Genomic DNA, 20,299 nt, shown 5'->3' with positions numbered 1-20,299 from the left:
TGGGCAGGGTCTGGTCCAGACGATTAGCTAGGATCTTTGTGAAAATCTTTGCATCCACGTTAATAAGAGCTATCGGCCTGTAAGTAGAACCACTTTGGCCTCTTCTATAGTTGCTGCTACTTTTCCCTTTTCACCCCCTAAGGTTTCCTGATGTATTCTATTAGCCAGAAAGCCCTTGTTTCAACTGGGAGGTAGGCTCTTCCTATTCCTGGTTGTTTATTGGGTGTATAGCCATCTTTGCCCTCCTGTGATCATGTATGTACGCAGCTCCAGAGGTGGACTATTGCTGATCGCTTAGCTTTGGGGGCTCATTTTGTCTTTTCCCCTCCAAATATCCCCACTTGAGATTTGTATTCCCCCACAGCAAGTTCAGGGCCAGCTTCGAGATCACACCCTTGTTCGTCTTCCGGACCAGCTCTATCTCCCCAAACCCCCTTGAAGCTTAAATTGTACCTTGTGCCCTAGAGTGGGTCTGGGTGTCTTCTGCGCTCTTCCTCCACTCCGATAACACCTTAATGGCAGTCTCCTCCCCTTTTTGTTCCTTGCCTCGGGATCGCCCCCTGACCCCGTGCGCAAGGGCCTCAGGCTGTGTCCCTGGCATGCACGGAAATGCTTTATGTCCTTTCCCCTTTGGCCTCTATGGATTTGCAGATCTCTCTCTCCTTTTTGGACAACGTTGATCCTCTCATAGGGCTGCTTACTGTATTAGTCTTTTGTATAAAGGGGGTATGAAGGGGCCCGGGCGGTGTTAGCGTGGCTCCTCCGCAGCTGCTCCCTGCCTTCCTGCGTGCCTCCCACGTTGCTGGGCACTCGGCTTACTCTGGACTCACACCGAGGCTCACAAGGCCCACTCTCCACTCCTCGTGCTGGTTGCACAATCTTCCCTCCGGGCGGTCCTCAACGCAGCTTGGTCTCCTCACTTCACCGGAGTTCCTCACTGCATCCGCCCTAGCAGATTTCCTGGGACGACATAGGTTCCCTTCGGGTTTGTGCTGGGGCATTCCCCGGGCTATGCACTGTTTTTTCTCCCTCTAAGGGCGCCCACGGAAATTCTGCAGAGTTGACTCTAGTGGATATCCCCTTTCTGCACAGGTGCTCCACGCTCCGCTTACAGTGCCTGGGGAGGGCTCAGCATACGAATTGTTGCTTGGAGGCCCAGAGGTATAGGAGAGCATTGATCACAGTGCTGTCCCCACAGTGGCCTTCTTGGAATTACCCTTTACATATTAAGTAAGAACAATGATTATTGGTTTGATGAACTCTTTGCTCTCCGAGTTCTTCATAGTTGTCAACACCAAGATTACACCTGCATAAGAGCCTCGTTTTCCGAAGATATGGGTTGAGACTTAATATTCTGGACCTTCTCCTAAAAATGTCTAACTGTCACGCCACTTTTGGGGAGACCGGGGTCCGTTGCACCCGCTCCCTCTCCCACCTCCTGGCGGATCTACCCGCGCCTTCGCGCTTGGGCGTTCGCCGGGGGGAGAGGTGCTGGGGCCGGTGCTAGAGGGCTGCGGCGCATGCGCGGGAAACCACTGTCTCGGTTCTGCGCATGCGCCGTAGATTGGGCCTCCGCGCTGGGAAGGGCTTGCCTTCCAAGCCTCGTTCTGGGTCCGCCGGCGCTCGGAGACGAAACGGCTTGCGTTTCAGGCCTCGCGAGTGCCGGCGGCCCATAAGAGGAACCGCGAGCAGTAGCAATTCGCGTCTCAACGCGGTTGCTACGGTCGTGTTGCTCGCTCCTGCTTCTTGTGGTTCCTGTTCCCTGTGCCTGGTCTTGCTTCAGCTTCAGCCTTCTCTTTGGTCTCCCAGCCTTGCTGGTCCCCAGCCTGCCTGGTTCCCAGTCTCCTGTTACCTGCTTGGGTTCTCCTGGGGTCCAGTTCCCAGTCCCCTTCTTTTCCCTGGGGACCCCTGCTCCTTGTCCTGGGTTCTCCCTGGGTCTTTCTGGGCTTAGCCTCTCCTCCAGCTTTCCTGGGGCCCTCGTTCACTGTCCTTGGATTTACCTTAGGGATCCCAACTCTTGGTGGTCTCCCCTCCCAATCTGGTTCCCTCTTCCTGTCTGGACCTGCCTGGTGCTTCATCCTTTGGACCTACTGTACCTCGAGCAGATCAGTCATCCCAGACCAGTTACGTGAAGCTGCTTGAACTTGTCTCCCTGTGGACTGGGGGCCTTACCTTGTATTCATCTGAGAGGTTCCTGGACTATCGTGCTTCATCACCGGATCACGTACCTTTGGAATAGACTCTTTTGGACTTCACAGTAACTTTCCATCAGACTGTGGCCTCTCCTGCCTGTGCTTGCACAGTCCCTTCGTCACGTTAATCAGGAGAGTGCTTTCCGTGACGCTGGGAGTTGGTCTATTCACCACCCTGTGTCATTAGGGTGGTGGAGAGGCTGGTTCCCCGAGTCACATGCTCGTCATTTCACTGGATGCAGCCTGGCGGTCCCAACTAGATCCACTGTCAAGAAAACAGGTACACAGTTCTCACACACTTCTCTGCTTGACACTAACACGATACGGTCAGTGAAATTTGCGAATGCTGTTCTTTTTTTCAGCCCAACAATATCCCCCTTTATCGCTGGCAAAGTTTGAGAAGACTATTACTGTGCTTCATCAGGAGGGAAAGAGTTGGTTCCAAAAATCCAACCGAACAGGGATTCCATTATCTTTACTTCATAATTCCCAGAAGGTCCACAGACCTCAAACAGGTTTAAGAGGTTTTATAATTTAAATCTGTTTCTATTTGTAAAAGCCTTTTTCATGGTGACCTCTTGTGTACTGACTGTTACTTTCCCCACCCTACATTAATGGAATGGTAAGAAGCTACAGAAGGTGAATCTGGTATTCTGAAAATTAAGGGTCACAGTACACCTTTGTTAATGTTCGGAGATGTTGCAGTACCCCTTGCCAAAAATGTAAATGCGTTGTCCAGATTACTGAATGTCTTCAACCAATTCTCCAAGGATCATTACTTGATCACCACTGTTTACAATGACAAGTGGACATAGGAATAGGCCAAGAAGGTTGTTTATGGTGAATACCTTTAGGGGTTGAGAAAAATTGTTTTTTTTGGAGATACAGGAATGTGTTTCTTGGGGAGCACATGCGCAGAGAGTGGAGCCCTTATTGACATTCATGATTGCGTTGGAATCTGTTCTGTTGAAGCCCAACTGAAAATATACTATGGAGAAACTGTGGCGCATGCAGCACATGAAACAGCGTCAAGGGCAACCGGGCAGGCCTTTGCCTAAATACCTTAGAAAATGAACTCCTAATAAAAAGTTGGCTGCCAAAAGGCAAATGACACGGCACAGAAAGGATTAGTTGTCAAGTAATTTTCGGAGCTGAACAAATGAAAATCTTTACTTTGTTGGGTTAATATGTGGACTTCCCAAAATACATGCCAACTGGGAAACTTAGTTGTGGTATAACAGACTGTGAAAATGCCAAGGCTAACGTGTATTAGAAAAACCTTACATGAGTTAGGGCAATGGTTTAATACAGCCTCTGAAATGCTGAAAATGTAATTTAGAGAGGGCCGATAAAGAAACTGGTCCAAACAAAGATCAAAAAACAAATAGTGCAGCATGCCTTCTCTTCGTTCCAAGTAATCAAAAAGGGTGCATTGTTAACTGCCGATCTAACCAGCTGTCTATGGCTATACAATTGGTGGTCTGGAAGCTTCTTAAAGCAAATAATTATTGATCAGTTGACCTGTGCATCGTCGGCCAGACAGACATGGCAGAAGCTGCAAACAGCTTGCCAAACACTGCATGATCTATAGTTTAATATCAACAAACTGAAATCCAGTCTGCTCCTACCTCCAAAGAATTGAATTCACAGCAGCGATTCTGCATTCTAATCTGGTCCTAACATCACTAATGATTACAAGAAACTATCATTGTTTTCAAATGGGTGTGGTTAACATGGAATGCTGGCTTCTGAGTATTCTCTGCCTAGTCTACTCCCTAAATAGGCAAGGAGGAAACTTGCAACACCAGGTAACCTCTACATTTGGATCAACCATATGAAACATAAAGCAAAGTCAAGCAGTTTTCTACAACAATTCATTAGTCTCTGTCCTGGTGGAACGTATGAGAGAAACTTAAAGATGTGCTTTTTGTCCTCCTTAACCTTAGATTAGCACATGAGGTTCACCTAAGTACAATTGGGGAGCTCATAGTTTGCACCTGTAAACCCATAGGGTTTGAAATTCTTGGGACAAGTTGGACAATATTAATGTTCCAAAAATCTTTATTTCCTGAGATGGTGTTGCTGTTTTAGTTCCTTGCTCTCCTTTGCGTTATTGGAAAGGTAGATCTACAGTGCTTCCTAAACTGGATGAGGGGATGGAGGTGGAGGGACGAGGGGAGGAAGGGGCAAGAGAGAAATATATGTAAAGGTAGATTGTGATTATTGTAGTGCTCTGAATTTAAACACCAATTACGTTTGTTAGTTTTTCTTGTTGTATTGACATTAAAATATATCAAATCGGTTTTAAAACAATCTTTATTTTCGTCTATCCGATAAAAAGCAGTACATATTTTCAGAGAATACCACTGCAATATTTAATCTGAGCATGCAGGGAGTTTCCAGAGCATTAACAGGAATTTTGCACATTCAGTTCCTGATTGCGTTCCACCTGGAAGGAAATAAAAAACGGAGTGGGTCTGTTTAGTACATTATAGAATACTCCTCATCGCTGGGAGTTGCACAATTCAGTGGTAGAAATAGTCATGTGCAGCTGCCATTACATGAAATTGTTATGTTTGACATTGATCAACACACATTATGTCCCCATTATACCCCCTGCACAGGGATTGTGCAGAAGCCTTTGGTAGACGCTCTGCTCTTTTACTGGTCACACAATAATCTGTGTTGCCACATATCTTGTGACCTCCCTTTTGGCTCACCAAACATTTTACTTTGATTTCCTGCTTCTGGCAAGCATAAAATGTATTCCTGGATCTTCCTTAGAACTCAGAACCTCTAGTTGAGCAGAAGGCATTTTTTCCACTCCTCACTTCAATTACTGAACCTGGTACCTGAAGAGTTAGCTTGCGCTCATCTTGATATTGCCGAGGAAAATTAACTTGTCCTTTCAGCATGAAAGAAGTCCATAATAAATGACTGAGAATCTGCCATTGTGCTCTTTAAAGAAAGAATAATCCCAATTCCACTTCATTTGACAATGTAATGACCTTTATGAATTATGTAGCTGCTACGGGTGCTATGGTCGACACTTGCAAGTACTACTCACCTGCCATGAGTTTTTTTATTTTTCATAAACCAGTCAAACATTTGCTTTTTGTTGATATAGCTAGTAAGCTTTGTTTTGACGTAGTGTTTCAATTGCACCCACCTGTGAGGGTTACTTCCCTGCAGTGGAATGTACATTTTCATTTGGCATCCCTGATGCACAAACAATTTAAACAGATGACTTCACTTGATATAGATCTTTTTATCCAGATAACATACATTTGATTAGCCATTAACTCAGCAAAACATATAGAGCTACCAGCGGTGTCCCCCTATAACAGTTATTTGTTTTTTAAGGATATCATTGAACTCTGCAAAGTTTCTTCATTTTTCCCAAAAGGCGCCTCAATTTTGATTCAAAACTGGAGAACTCTTGTATGTCATCCTAGTACTCATTCCTCTATATCTGAAAAAGCTTTGCATAATATGGGTGTTTCTGTAATATTGAAACTTTGTACCGAAAGAACAGTATCTTTTAGACTTTCAGTGCGTATTGTCGTAACATAGGCTGGTCTTTCTACTGATAAGGTAGCGAAGGCTTCAGTTGCTATTGTTATGTTATTGTTCATTTGCTATTGTTAGGTTATTGTTACTTGCGCTAGATTGTTTTCTAATTGATCCCCTCTAAATGTATGTTCAGGATGCATTTGCATGGTCTTTCTGGAGAGCACTGTGATTCTTACTAGTGTGTTTTTCAAGAAGGTGGCGAGGCAAGCTGTGAGGTTTCCCAATAGTTGCATGTCTTTACTACTTGAGATATTTGGGGTTCAAAGAAGTTTTTGCCCTCCTTCAAAACACCAAATTTCAAACCTTGTGAACAGAAGTGGAAAGGCCAACTAAGATTTTGATTTTTATCAGGCGAAAGTGATGCAGATACCACTGTTGATGAAACCTCCTCTCCTACATCCGAAGAGGACATGTCAGTACTGGCAGTTAAGAAGGAGGCGGAAATTACTGCGACACAAGTAGCAGTTGAAGAGCAAGAGGTAAGTAATTGAGCTTTGGTGATATTCTTAACAGTCCGTCATCTGCTTTTGATTTTCTCCATGACCATAAATGTAGTAAACCAGGACCTACTGTGCAAATGTGGGAGGACTTAAGAACTGACCCATGAAAGACCCTAACACACTACACTGGGTAACACTCGGAATATGCTAATTCAATTAATGTAGCTCTAAAACAAGTCATTAGTTGAACATGGTATGTGATTTCATTAAATAATGAAATAAGCATGTCTCACGAGTAAAGACACTAATACCATGGGACACCCACCTAAGTCAAACATTTATCACACAATCTGGCCTACACACCTGTTTCGACCCTCTGGGTCTTTAACTAGGCTGTATGTTTCATTTTGATTTGAATATCTGACCATGACATTTCAAACTATCTGAGAAACAACAAAACACCTGAATTGTCCATCCTAAAAGAATATACATGATAGAAATACCAATTGTGCAAACCAATTGCATTACCAAATACATGGCAATTATCAGAGACTCATTTAAAGAAGAACATTATGGGCCTCTTTACGAGTTGGGTGGCATCCCAGCGGCAAATCTGCTGGAGTGCCGCCCAAACAAATTACTGTTACCGCCACTTAGACCGGATTACAAGTCATGGTGGGGGTGTAATTCCCCATTAAATTTGAGTCCATTGGACTCAATGGGGCTTTTTCTGCGGAATTACGCCGATTCTGTTGATTTTTCAGCTGTGAGTTGGAGGATTTACCCAGAGGCAAATCCTCCATTACATGCCCAACTCATAATTTGGCATAGTGGTAAACTGAGTTACTGCCAACTTTACCATTTATCTCCAAACTCGTAATGAGGCTGTATGTGTGTACACCTTAAATCCACAATTGGAAGGCCGAGGACATAATAAACCGAAATAATTAAATAAAAATAGATTAATGCATTGCAGTTACAAATTCATTATATTTTAAAAATGCTGCATGCATATTAAAATTGGAGCGAGAGAACAAAAGAAGCAGTCGGAGCAAAGCCTAATATCACTTGCATTGAGCCTATAGCATAATGTGCATTTCGTTTACAGTTTTTTAAAATTATTTTTTTACAATGTATACATCACATAAAACAATTCCTAAAACAGGAACAGAGAATCAGAACAGAACAATAATCATAAATGCAGGAATACAAATAAAACAACCCCCCCCCCCTCCACCCCAAAAAAGAAAAAAAAAATCAATAAAGGTCAAGAAATTTCCCCCAAATCTTCTCAAGAGGTCAGTCTGTTTTTCAGCTTATAAATCACTTTTTCCACCTTTTGCCAGTTTGTGCATCTCCTCCACCCAAAACTCAGAAGATGGAGCTGTCCTAAACCTCGTACCTTGGAGAATCTGATGCTTGCCCACAATTGCGCCCCTGAACAACCATTTCTTTTGGGCAGAGCTCAGACCATTTAATTCAATGTCAGTTCCGAATATCATTGTTTTGAAATCCAAATCCACATGCGCACCTAGAATTTTAGTACAAGCCTCGCATACCTCAGCCCAAAATCCCAAGACTTGCACACAACTCCACAAATGTGTTCCAAGGAACCAATGTCTTGCACACATCCCCAACACTCGTCTGAATTTGACATGCCTCTTTTTTTCAATCTTTCCGAACACCAATAAACTCGATTCAGTATTTTAATTTGGCGAGATCTCTCCTCCAAGTTCACAGAGCATAAAAAGCTTATTTCCACACATATTCTTCCAAATCTCAGGTGAAATATCAAAATCGATCCTTCTACTCCATTCAACCCTCAATTCCTCATTACTGTGTTGTATCGCCACAATCATTTTGTATAATCTACTAGCAAGGCTGCCCGCCCCAGCTTTTGGCTTAGTTAAAAAAAATGTTTCAATCCAGGTTGTTAATCCGATCAACATTATCAATAGATTTCTTTAAACGTCTGTAGGCAGTTTCAGTAAAGCCCCAATGTTCAATTTCTCTTGCACCTCACTCACCGTTACCCATCCACCATCATTTCTAAGATCACCTATCGTTATAATTCCACACACTAACCATTCCGGTCAGAAAAGAGTCCCAGTATTGTCCTTGATCTTTGTATTTAGCTATATTGATGTCTTCTGGCTCTTAAAAGCATCTATTCCCAACTTCTCTAATAGCTCAAACCAAGCAGATTGCAAAAATCCCATAACAATTGATTTACTTCAACGTTCTTTTAAATTTGTGGACAACAGACAAACCTGACCGAGAGGCCCAAATGCGCTGGATTCTGCAATCGCCCAAGCATCTGGTACCTCACTCAAAAAAGGAATAAATGACTGGGCCGAATAGGCCAAATGAAACGCACTAAAATGTGGGACCCCCAATCCGCCTTGATCAACTGGAAGCTGTAATTTCCATATTTTAAGCCTAAGAGGCTTCTTATCCCAAATTAATTCCTGCATCATACAATCTAACTCCTTCCAGTACTGATTATTGATTTTCAAAGGTAACATGCCAGTTATGTAATTGACCTTGGGAGCTAAATTCATTTTGAGGGCGTTGATCTTGCCCCAAAGTGACAAATTAAGAAACTACCATCTCTCCAGATCCATTTTAACATCTTAACAAATCTCTCTCAAGTTTTCTTCCACCACATTACAGACCAACAGTGTTAACCAAACACCCAAATAGCGCATTCTGACATCACACCACTTGAAACCCAAACCCGTGACTAATGCCTTATTGCATCTGAGTGGCAAGACCTCTGACTTCAGCCAGTTAATTTTGTAACCTGATACCTCATGAAATGTATACAGAATCTGCATCAGACATGGAATTGAAACATCTAGATTTTGAAGAACAAGTAACTGTTACGCTCACCTGGTTCCCACAGGGGCGTTGATCGGACCCGGACAGCTGCGGTCTCCACCAACGTGATGCGTAGTGCCGAGATGGCTGTCTGGATTGGCCTGCCTAATCTCATCTGCTTGATCCGTAGAAGTATTCTCCTGCAAGTGGAGAAAGGGATTTAGCCACCCGTGGATATGAGTGATAGTCCCCTCCCACTGTTCTCATTCTCCCTTCTTGTCACCTCCGATATCCCCTTTTAGGAACCTCACCTTTCACCTTATGTTTTTAAATGATGAGCTCTCCATCCTGCGTGGATTGCAGGGGCGCGTTGATGCCAGTTACTTCACTGGTTTGAAGGCGTGGGAGAGTTCCGGAGAGTATTGACTCTGAGTTTCCTGGCAAGGTTCGGTAGGTATCAAGTTCATAGAGTTCAATATGTCTGATGATTCACTCTTGTTCCCCCCTTCCTTCCTTGTCTTGCAACTAAGATCATGAGAAGATACCCCTTGTGGCAGTTGGTGGCGCTCAGGTAAGAGTCTGTATTACCTGACGCTGTCCGGTAAATGTTGTTGGTGTTTAACATGTTGTTTTCTCTCTCTTTGCAGGTGCGGCACATGAAGATGTGGAGAGTTATAGAATAATGCCTCCGGTGGTAATCGGGCAAGTCTATGATGATAAGTGTTTTATTTGTTGGTTTTCTCGGCTCACCTTGTTGCTTTCTTTTGTCCCTCAGGTGCTGGAGTTGGGCGAAGAAATGATGGAGGCAGCGCCGAATCCAAAGATGCTGCGAGGACTGGTGAGTATGGCGCGGCGCTGCAGCTGGAGATGCGACGCGTACTGAAATGATGTTCTTTCCAGGTCCGGAGGCGAGATGGATCCGAAATCAGGTGAGGAATTCGAAATAGTTTTTCTAATCTTGTCCTTTTCTTTCCCCTTGGTTTTAGGAGCTCCAGATTCGAGGCGGGCGTGGCAGAAGACTGGATGCAGACTGCAGGCACTGTGAGCGTTACGCTGCTGGATGCAGAATAACGCGAAGCGTGTGCTGTTGTTCGGGTGTGGTTTAAATAGCCTCCAAAGTAGTTCCAGGTAAGAAGTTCCCTAGAACCACGCCCGAGTAAAAAATAGTCCCTGTAGAAAAATAGTCCAATCCAGGCCTCACGTTGGCTTGGACTCACTAGCAGCATGGTCTGCATCAGGTAAGTAAAGTCTATGAGCCTGGCGCCAATGGCGCCAGGACTGACCCCAAACAGCCCCCAGCCGGGGCTGTTGGGGTTTTAGTAAGTATCTGGATGCCTGCTTCCGGAGCTCATGGGCTTGGTCCTGATGTCCGGGGGTAGGCATCATGACAGTAACAGTTTGTCAGCATAAAGCCATACTTTTTGCATTACACCCCAACAAGTAACACCGGACATCCTAAGCTCACACTTGAGAGCGATTGCTAATGGTTCAATGACAGAAAGAATCTGACACGTCTCCATTCATTTTCACATCGACAGTTGGTCTTGCATATAACAACTCAATCCATGATATGAACACATCGCCCAAATTCTTCTCCCTCAAAACTGTATATAGGTATTCCCAGTTAACTCTATCAAACGCCTTTTCAGCGTCCAGGGAAAAGACAGCAGCATCAGTATCCCCCTCATACGCATTTTTCATTGTAAGAAATAGCTTTCGGATGTTACTAGAAGTTCGCCTGTTTTTCATAAAACCAGATTGCTCATCACCAATCAATTTTGGGAGAAATTGTTCAATTGTCGCTGCCAACACCTTATACAGGATTTTATTGTCCGTGTTAATAAGGCTTATAGGGCAATAGCTAGATGGCGGATTGTTGGCTTTTCCCTTCTTTGAAAAGACTGAAATAGAGGCAGTACACGTGCTAACTGGTAAAGTATTTTTAATTCTACTTGCCACAAACATATGTCTCAATAATTCCAGTGCCGAATTTGGAAGTATTTTATAAAATTCAGCCAGAAGCCCATCCGGGCCCGGGAATTCGCCAGTATTCAATTTCAAAATAGCAGCTTTCAGCTCATCAATCTGTAAATCTGCACCTAACAGCGAACTCTCTTCATTAGAAATTTTGGGTAATGTCAGATTTCCAAAGAATTCCCTCCCTTTACCTGAAATGCCTGATTCGTTGCGGTACAAATCCATGTAATATTGTCTGAACACCATATTTATTCTTTTGGGGTCAAATGAGAGCCTACCATCAGAATCAATAATAGAAGTAATAGCTGACTCTGAGCACTTATTTCTTCATCTATAAGCAAGCCATCTGTCACATTTCTCCCCTTTTTCGAAGTAGGAACACTGTGAAAATACTACCTTCTGCCTTCAACGATAGGGTGTCCTCCATCTCTCTCTTTAGTTTTTTAAGTATCCCCACTTTACTTAAATCAGTCGGATCACACATCATATCCCGAGAGATTTCTTAAATTTTCCGATCAAGATCAATTCTTTTTGTATCCTCTTTTTTACTTTTAGTACTTGACAACCCGACACAAATTCCTCGCATCGTACATTTAAAGGCTTCCCAGATATTTTGTAAACTAACATCAGAAGATCTATTCTCCTCAACAAAATAATTGGCTTCTGAAACAATCTTGTCTAGTATCTAGTCATCCAACAGAATTGAAGTATTTAACTTCCATGAAAAAGATCTGCAACTTTGAAATCTTAGTGTTAAATGCAAAGTGACAGGAGCATGATCACTCACCGATATATTCCCAATGTCACAAGAGCTGAAACTTTTAGTCAGAGCTTCACTGGTGAAAAGCATATCTAACCTAGAAAACAATCCGTGAGCACCTGAGTAAAAACTATATTCACGGGTGTGCAGTCAAAATATCGAATGAATAATGTTGAAAGTCATAATATAGAAACAATAATGTCGAGGAAAAAAAGTCGAATTTTTTATTTTTTTATTTATATTTTTTTTTTGGGATCCGGGAATAAAAAAAAGGGTAAAACAAACATTTTTTTTAAAAAGGGGGGTTTGAGGGGGAACCCCCCCATTTCGAATAAAACACATAATAAAAAAAAATTCGACTTTTTTGTTTTTGACATTTTTTTTCTCGAGATTATGACTTTCGACATTTTGACATTCGATTATATGACCATAAACCATATTCACGCTCATCCGGATGTTTTAAGCACCAATTATCTTTTAAGTTATGTTCATCTAAAAGAGCCATGAGTGCATTATGATGAGAATCTGACTGGCTCACTTGTCTAGAAATGCTACTGTCAAGGGCTGGGTTCGAAACAGTATTAAATCACACCCAAGAATGATATTAGGTGAGTTCAAATCTTGAAGTGTCTGAGCAACCTTTCTGAAAAAAGTACTGTCGTCCACTGAGGGTGCATACACATTATAAAGATCATCTGCTCTCCTTGGATCTCAGTCAACAATGCAGCCATTCGTCCTTCCTATTCTTTCAGTACTTTAATGGGTGCCCTCTTCCAAACCAGTATTGCAACCCCCCTAGATCTAGCAGAAAACAAGGAACCACATGCAAAACCAACCCAATCTTTCTCCAAGCTTTTAATCTCATCATCCAGTATATGCGTTTCTTGCAAAAAGCAAATGTCCGCCCGCATTTCATCTAGGACAGTAAACACTTTATTTTTCTTAAGGCGATTGTTAATCCCATTTACATTCCAAGATACCACACATAAATCTTCATTACTCTTACTCACTGACCTCGCAGCCATCGCCTCATGCACACCAGAGAAAAATACAACAAAAAATATAAAACAAAACAAGATAGAACACCCTCTTAAGTAACAGTCAATTCGAGCGGATTGGGTTCTCCGACGTATTCCATATCTATGACCGGTAATCACCACAGCTGTGCTGCTTAGGAACATTTTCGGCGCCTGCATCAATGACGTCGATATGCTGTCCTCGAGGGCTTCCGTCGAGCCGACGTCACCGGATGTTTGTTGTAAGTAGGACGCACAACGCCCTAGCCTCAGTTCTGTTTTTTCCGCGAACGTGTTTGCTTCGGAGATCTCGGCGCGCCTCGGTTCTTCTGAGTTGTTCTATCGGTTCTTCGAACCAGTTTGTTTATGAAGATTTCCTGATGTCTTCGTCTTCTTCTACCCCGCGGCCGGGTTTCAAGAAGTGTCGGGACTGCGGTTCCAAGATGTCGCTGACGGACTTGCACGACGCCTGCCTCTGGTGCCTCGGTGAGGACCACACTACGGACGATTGTGACGATTGCCAGTCGTTAACGTCGAAGGCCTTGCGGGAGCATAAGAAGAAGCTTTCTGTCTGTAAGGTGTCCAAGCTCCGGAAGTCAAAATCCACTGGGCTTTCGACTGACGATTCGAGGGGCGACTCTCTGCATCGTCGGCGTAAGTCCAGGGGGGGTCTCGGTCCCGGAGTGGGTCCCGCCAGTCTTCTGCCTCTTCGAGGCACTCACGGAAGTGCCGTCACCGGTCGCCTTCCCTGTCCTCGTCCGAGGACTCTGCCCGTCGGCAGGTTGCTTGTCCCACCAAGCATTCCTCTCCTGCGGAATGGGATTCATTTCGTAAGGAGATATTGGCAATTTTTCAGTCGCAGGGCTCCGTTCCGTCCACGCTGTCAAAAGACGCCGGCAGGGAACGTGCTAGAGACACTGTTCGCACGCCTTAGGTCGTTGCGATCAGCAGGAACCTTCGAGGTCCCGGTCGGACAAGGTGGATCGCTCTAGCCATGCCCGCTCCAGGTGCCAGTCCTCGACGCCATCGAGACCGTCGCGGCCTGTAAGGAGACCGTCGAAGGACTCTCTCGAAGCTCCGCCTCCGAGGAAGCCATCGGGGATGAGGCTGTCGGACACGCTCGGGGCTCTGCCCTCGAGGCCTGTGTCAAAGCCATCGTTGCCACGCTCAACGTCGACGCCGGTTCCGTCAACGTCTTTCGAGGAGGATTTCTCGGAGGTTCCCCGGAGACCGGTGGAAACCTTGAGGAAGACTCTGGCCAAGTCCAAACACATACCCTCATCCAGGGATTTATTCCAGCCTCTTAACTATATTTCTGAGGTGGATGAAGGGTCTGATGAAGGTATGTTCCTGAGGAGGTTTCTGATGACCTATTATCTGGTCATAGCCAGTTAGAAGATCTGCGTCAGTCTTTGCATGACGTCTGTGATCTGGACACCTCCCCGGAGGTTGAGTTTGGCAGGCCTGAGTGGGGTACGCATGCTGAATCCTTGTACCGGCGCCTCATGTCGAGGGTAACAGAGTACTTGCGGTGGTCTGCGCCACCAGGAGATTTTCTGCAGGATGACCTGACAGACATCTTGGACCAAGGTCCACCAACTGACCCTGTACTTCCATTCCATATGGCCTTGCAAAGAAGTGTGGCAGCGGCTTGGACTGCTCTGGAGAGTCTCCCGGCAGTGAGCAAGTCTTTGTGGAAAAATACCGTCCTACCAGTAGCGACCCCAGCTACTTGACTACGCACCCCACTCCAGAGAGTTTGGTGGTGCAGGCGGCTACGACCCGGCAAAACAGGTGTCGTACCCTACCATCCCTCCTGATAGGGATGACAAACGTTTTGATGCTCGGCGAAGAAAGTGTTTTATTCAGAGGGTTTGGCTTTACAGGCAGCCAACTCCATGTGTGCCTTAGCACATTTCACTCATACTCTGTGGAATTGTGTCTCTTTGGCGGCTGAACATATTCCCGAAGGGGAGGAACGGGATGGCTTTCTTGCTCTTGTTCAGGATGGCAAGGATGCCATGTGTGAATCCGTTCAGTCGGGTCTGGACGTGGCAGATTGTGTCAGCCGGTCCATGGCGGCGAGCACCGTAATGCGCAGATTTGCATGGTTGTGGAAGTCGGGGTGTGCTCCTGATGTGCAAGCCCGGCTTCTCAACATGCCCTTTGTTGGTGACCATCTTTTTGGCAGCAAGGCCGACGAGAGCCTTGAGAGGTTGCAGACCTCCAAAGCTGCAGCAAACTCAGGCCAACCTCTGCGTTTTCGTACTAGGGGACAGCAATGTAGGGGAGGTTCCTTTCGATACTAATCTTCCTTTGGTAGATCGAGAGTGGCTGCAAGTCAAAGGGGCCACCATAGGAGTGCCAGAGGTGGAAAACAAGGTACTCGAGGTGCCAGCGCCGCTCGGGCAGTTTTCCATTTACCCTCAGGCACTGCTGCAGCCGCTTCAGCTCAGTCATGAGGCCATGTCCCATGGTTCGCCGGTTGGGGGAAGGCTGGTGCAGCATCTTGTAGAATAGTGTGCCATTACTTCAGATGTGTGGGTTCTGGAGATCATAGCCCACGGCTACTGTCTTCCTTTCCGGCAGAGGCCTCACGACAATCCACCAGGGAATCTCTCTTTGAAGAGTCTGGATCCGCTCCTTGCGCAGGAAATCAATACCCTGCTGGAGAAAGGCGCCATAGAACTGGTGCCTGTAGTGGAGAGGAACAAAGGATGGTATTCCCCTTATTTTTTGATTTTGAAGAAAGACGGGGGATTGAGACCCATCATGGACTTGCGTGGTTTGAACAAGCTCCTGAGGAAGGACAACTTCAAGATGGTTACTCTCTCTCAAGTCCTCCAGGCCCTTCAACTTCAGGACTGGTTGGTGTCTCTCAACCTCAAGGACGCTTACTTTTATGTGCCGATCTGTCCCAAGCACAAGAAGTACCTGAAGTTCGCGGTTGGCGACTCGCACTTTCAGTTTTGGGTCCTGCTGTTCGGATTGACCTCCGCCCGAGGGTTTTCACCAAGCTCATGGTGGTGGTGGCAGCGTATCTCAGGAAAGGGGGGATTCACGTCTACCCCTACCTGGACGATTGGTTGATCAGGTCGCGCTTTCCCGAGCAAGTCCTGGATCATCTGTCAGTCACCTGCCACTCCCTTAACAAGCTGGGCTTCTCCCTCAACTTAAAGAAGTCCCACTTGATGCCAACTCAGCAGCTCCAGTACATCGGAGCTGTGCTCGACACGTCCCTAGGGCAGTGTTTCCCTCCCCAGGTGAGGGCTCATCACATTCTGCAGATGGTGCACAATTTTCAACATGCCCAGAGTCTCCCGGCGTTCGAGTTCTTGAGGTTGCTTGGCCCCATGGCATCCTGCATTCTTCTGGTGCCAGAGGCCAGGTTGCGGATGAGATCTCTGCAATGGGCTCTCAAGATGCAGTGGTCACAGTCCTCCGGCAGAATGTCGGACCCCGTTCAGGTGCCGTCCTCGGTCGCCCAGGACCTTCTGTGGTGGGCCGTCGAAGGCAATCTGATGCAGGGGCTCCATTTTGGCTACCCTGGCCAGAGGTGACGATCGTGAGGGACGCATCCCTCACGGGATGGGGAGCGCATGCCAACAAGTTGACAGTCAGCGGTCGTTGGTCAGGCTTGTCCTGAAGGCTTTTCTGCCGAATGTGCGAGGAAAGAATGTCCCGATTCTGATGGACAACACAGTGGCCATGCACTACCTTAACAAAAAGGGGGGGGGCAGGATCACTTCCTCTGTGCAGGATCATTTCCTCTGTGCAGGGAGGCAATGCAGCTCTGGTTCTGGGCCATCCAGGAGGAAATTTCGATCTCGGCAGTTCATCTGGCCGGAGACGAAAACAAGACGGCGGTCACTCTGAGCAGACAGAGCGCAATCTCTCACGAGTGGGAACTGGCTCAGGAGATTCTCCTGGATATCTTCACCCTTTGGGGGACCCCACAAGTGGATCTCTTCGCCTCCAGTGTCAACCGGAAGTGCGAGGTTCTGCTCGCTGGAATTTCCTCCAAGAGGAGCCTTAGGGGACGCGTCCGTGGTGGAGTGGTCCTTCCCACTGCTGTACGCGTTTCCTCCAGTCCCCGTCATCCCGCAAGTGCTGCGGGGGTTAAGGAGGTTCGGTTCCTGGATGATCCTCATTGCTCTGGCATTGGCCGGAGAACGTGGTACCCGGACCTTCTCGACTTGTCCATCTGCCCTCCACGCTGTCTTCCCTACCGAGACAATCTGCTCTCACGGGAGGGGGTCTGGTTCTCCATCCAGAGGTCAGATCCCTCAACCTTCACGCTTAGCTTCTGAAAGTTTACCTCCCTGAAGACGTGATGGAGGTGTTGCTTTCGGCCAGACGGCCTGCAACAAAGTCCCTGTACCGTTGCTGTTGGAGGAAGTTCTGCGACTGGTGCAGTGTTAAGAATGTGGATCCTTTTTCATGTGACATTCCTGTGGTTCTGTCTCTTTTGCTTTCTTTAGCCCACAAGGGCCTGCAAGTGGGTACCATTAAAGGTTACGTGGCGGCGCCGTCTCTATTTAAGCGCTCGTCTGAGGAGTGTTCTTATTTTAAAATTCCTTTAATTTCTCAGTTTCTGAAAGGGCTCACTAATGTGTTTCCACCGTCACCTTTCCAGGTGCCCGGTTGGGATTTGAACCTTGTTCTAAAATTCCTAATGGGTTCTCCATTTGAGCCTTTACATTCTTGTCCTTCGAGACTGTTAACCCTTAAAACTGTATTTTTAGTTGCGGTTACTTCCGCTCGCAGAGTGAGTGAGTTGCAGGCACTTTCTGTTAAGCTACTCTTCACAGTGTTTCATAAGGACAGGGTTGTCTTTAGGGTTCGTCCTTCCTTTCTTCCGAAAGTGGTGTTGGAATTTCATTTAAGCCAGAAGGTCATTCTTCCGGCATTTTATCCTCCTCCGCATCCTCGTAAGGAAGAGGAGAGGCTCCATAGGTTGGATTCTAGGAGAGCTTTAAGTTTCTACATTTCACGCATGTCCTGGGTCAGAGTGGACGATCAGCTCTTTATTGGCTACGCTGGAAGCTGTTTGGGATAAACTGTTACTAAGCAGATTTTGTCTAGATGGATTATCTTGGCAATTGCTGAATGTTACCGCTTGGGTAAGGACCCTCCGGTAGGCTTACGGGCCCATTCTACTAAGGGGTATGGCTGCCTCTACTGCCCTGCAGAGTGGTGTTCCTATTTGTAAAATCTGTGAAGCAGCCACACGGGCTTCGGTTCATACTTTTGTAAGACACTACACCCTAGATTCTATCCATGGGCAGGATCTGGCCTTTGGCAAGGAGGTCCTTTACTCTAATTGGGCATTCTAAATTTCTATATTCTAAATTCTTTTCCCTCCTCCTTACGTTGGTACTGCTTTGGGAGTCTGTCATAGATATGGAATACATCGGAGGACCCAATCCCCTCGAAGAACAAGTTACTTTCTTACTTGGTAACGTTCTTTCGATGGGACGGTCTGACGACATATTCCATATCGCTCCCTCCCTTCCTGCCCCGCTACAGAATTTTTTATGCGATTGCAGCTTACGTTTCTGCAACGCTTTCTGTGGTCATACTGGCAGAAGATTGGTGGCACACGTTCTGGGGGAAAAAACTACAACTGAGGCTACGGGCGTCGTGCGTCCTACTTATAACATCCGGTGACGACGGCTCGACGGAGGCCCTTGAGGACAGCGTATCGACGTCATCGACGCAGGATGCAGAACATTTTCGAAGCAGCACAGCTGTGGTGATTACCTGTCATAGATATGGAATACGTCGTCGGACCATCCCATCGAAAGAACGTTACCAGGTAAATAAGCAACTTGTTCAACTGTGAAGTCTATTCAACCTAGATAAGAATGAACGAAACATTAAAGCGAAACAAACTCCAGAACCTCTCCCAAATCTAAATAGAACTCAAAGAATTACATTAATCATGAATAAAAATGTAACAATAAAGCTAATGGCGAACCCCCTGAGCCCACCCGGAAATGGTGGATGCTAAAAAAAATTAAAATTACATTTCTCCACTCATCATTATAGTAGTTATACTGAAGTAATTCCACAACGGAATGTCGAAAGCTCTCTGAGCTGCTGTGGTTTCTTTTTGCATTGACCACAAATGGCCATTCAATTCATTACCCAATTTTCTTTGGATATCTTCATCCCCCCACAAATTCACAAGAGGTTATCTCTATGACTAGCAGGCCCTCTCACCCCATAACCGTATCCCAGCAACTAAGTAATATTTCCCAAAATTTAACAAGATCCTCCCATCCTGCTAACATCATTCACCCGTGAACGTAATAATTAAAAATAGGTTCTGCATCGTAGATGTTAAAGATGTTTGAAGACTGTCATTTTGAGAAGAAAAAATATATTTCTGAGGCTTGTGGAATCTGCTTAGATCACATGCTGTGCATAGGCCGACATCTAGTGGAAGCTGCGGAGTATTACAGTTTGTTTTTCGAAACTCGAAAATGGGCGTCGACACAGGGCGTGCCAGTAATACTATCCCTAGTGTGACGTCCACTGTACCAAAGATCCCTCACGCGTCTAGGATCCTCAGATTGTTTTTTCCCGCCATACTGGTCGGAAGCATTTTGCGGAGTCCCCTGGCCTTAGCCATACTTTTGCTAAAATATTGATAATTTTACATCCTTTCCCCACCCCAACGTCGAACACTCGACGCCGGCTTGGAGAAGAATTCGACCGTCGGCTGCTGCACGACGGATTTGGGCCTCGGAAAGCCTCTGGCCTCGGCCCGGGCCTTGGAAGGCCTCTGGCCTTGGCCCTACAAGTAGGGAGAGTGGGGGGTTGGACATACTCTACACTCTTGGTATATAGGTACATCTTATACATTTCCTACAATTACTAGCCCGCTGCCTCAAGGTGCGTATGGAGGGTACCCCTTTTCAATTCTGCCCCAAGTGCAATCGCAAATACCCTTGGGTCGACAGGCACGCCACGTGCAATCTCTGCTTGCCGAGGGACCACCCCGAGGCGAACTGCAGAGCGTGTAGTAGGTTTAAACCTAAGACACTTAAGGACCGTTCGACGAAGCGTTGGGCCCACCACGCCAGGCAGGCGGCCATGGCAGCAGAGGGTGCCTTCAGCGATGGCAGCGACGCCGTGCTTTCGGACGGCGAGGGCATTACGGCGTCTAAAAACAGCCGAGCGCAAGTTCCCGACCTCGGAAGGTCGTCCGACAGAGCGGTTATGGGGAAGACCCCCGGCGACACAAGCGCTTCACACACCACTCACACAAAACACACGAAGTCCAACGGAGACTTGACGACGTCGAGTTCTCGGAAAGAGGCACATAGAGAACGGTGTTATAACTTTATACTAACAAAGCACTTGAAACTAATTATCTCTCGGCAAATGAGAATGACACCTACCTCCGTGATGGTCAGCTCTCTTTGAAATAGAAGCAGGAGGGAATTACCTGAAAACCCCTCTCAAACCCAGCCAAAGGCTAGATTGAAGTGAAGTCTCCAGGGGAAACCCCGA

General features: G+C 46.2%; 1 protein-coding gene across 17 annotated transcripts in view; it reads left to right on the top strand.

Annotated features, from left to right (window-relative positions):
• The window catches only part of ZNF821 (zinc finger protein 821), a 363,282-nt gene that overhangs the window by 193,847 nt on the left and 149,136 nt on the right, over positions 1-20,299 (top strand). For 14 of the 17 annotated variants that reach the window (XM_069635481.1, XM_069635480.1, XM_069635488.1 and 11 more), the window contains one exon: positions 6,117-6,244. The exons of the other annotated variants lie outside the window; for them this stretch is intronic. In XM_069635481.1, the coding sequence (XP_069491582.1) occupies positions 6,117-6,244 (128 nt within the window). The remainder of the gene's footprint in view (positions 1-6,116; positions 6,245-20,299) is intronic. 17 annotated transcript variants of the gene reach the window in all.

This window comes from Ambystoma mexicanum, chromosome 1q (assembly GCF_040938575.1).
Source record: "Ambystoma mexicanum isolate Mex_15411 chromosome 1q, UKY_AmexF1_1, whole genome shotgun sequence".
Classification (NCBI taxonomy): Eukaryota; Metazoa; Chordata; class Amphibia; order Caudata; family Ambystomatidae; genus Ambystoma; species Ambystoma mexicanum.
The sequence above is the reverse complement of the archived record's forward strand: the minus strand, read 5'-3'. Positions and strand labels throughout refer to the sequence as shown.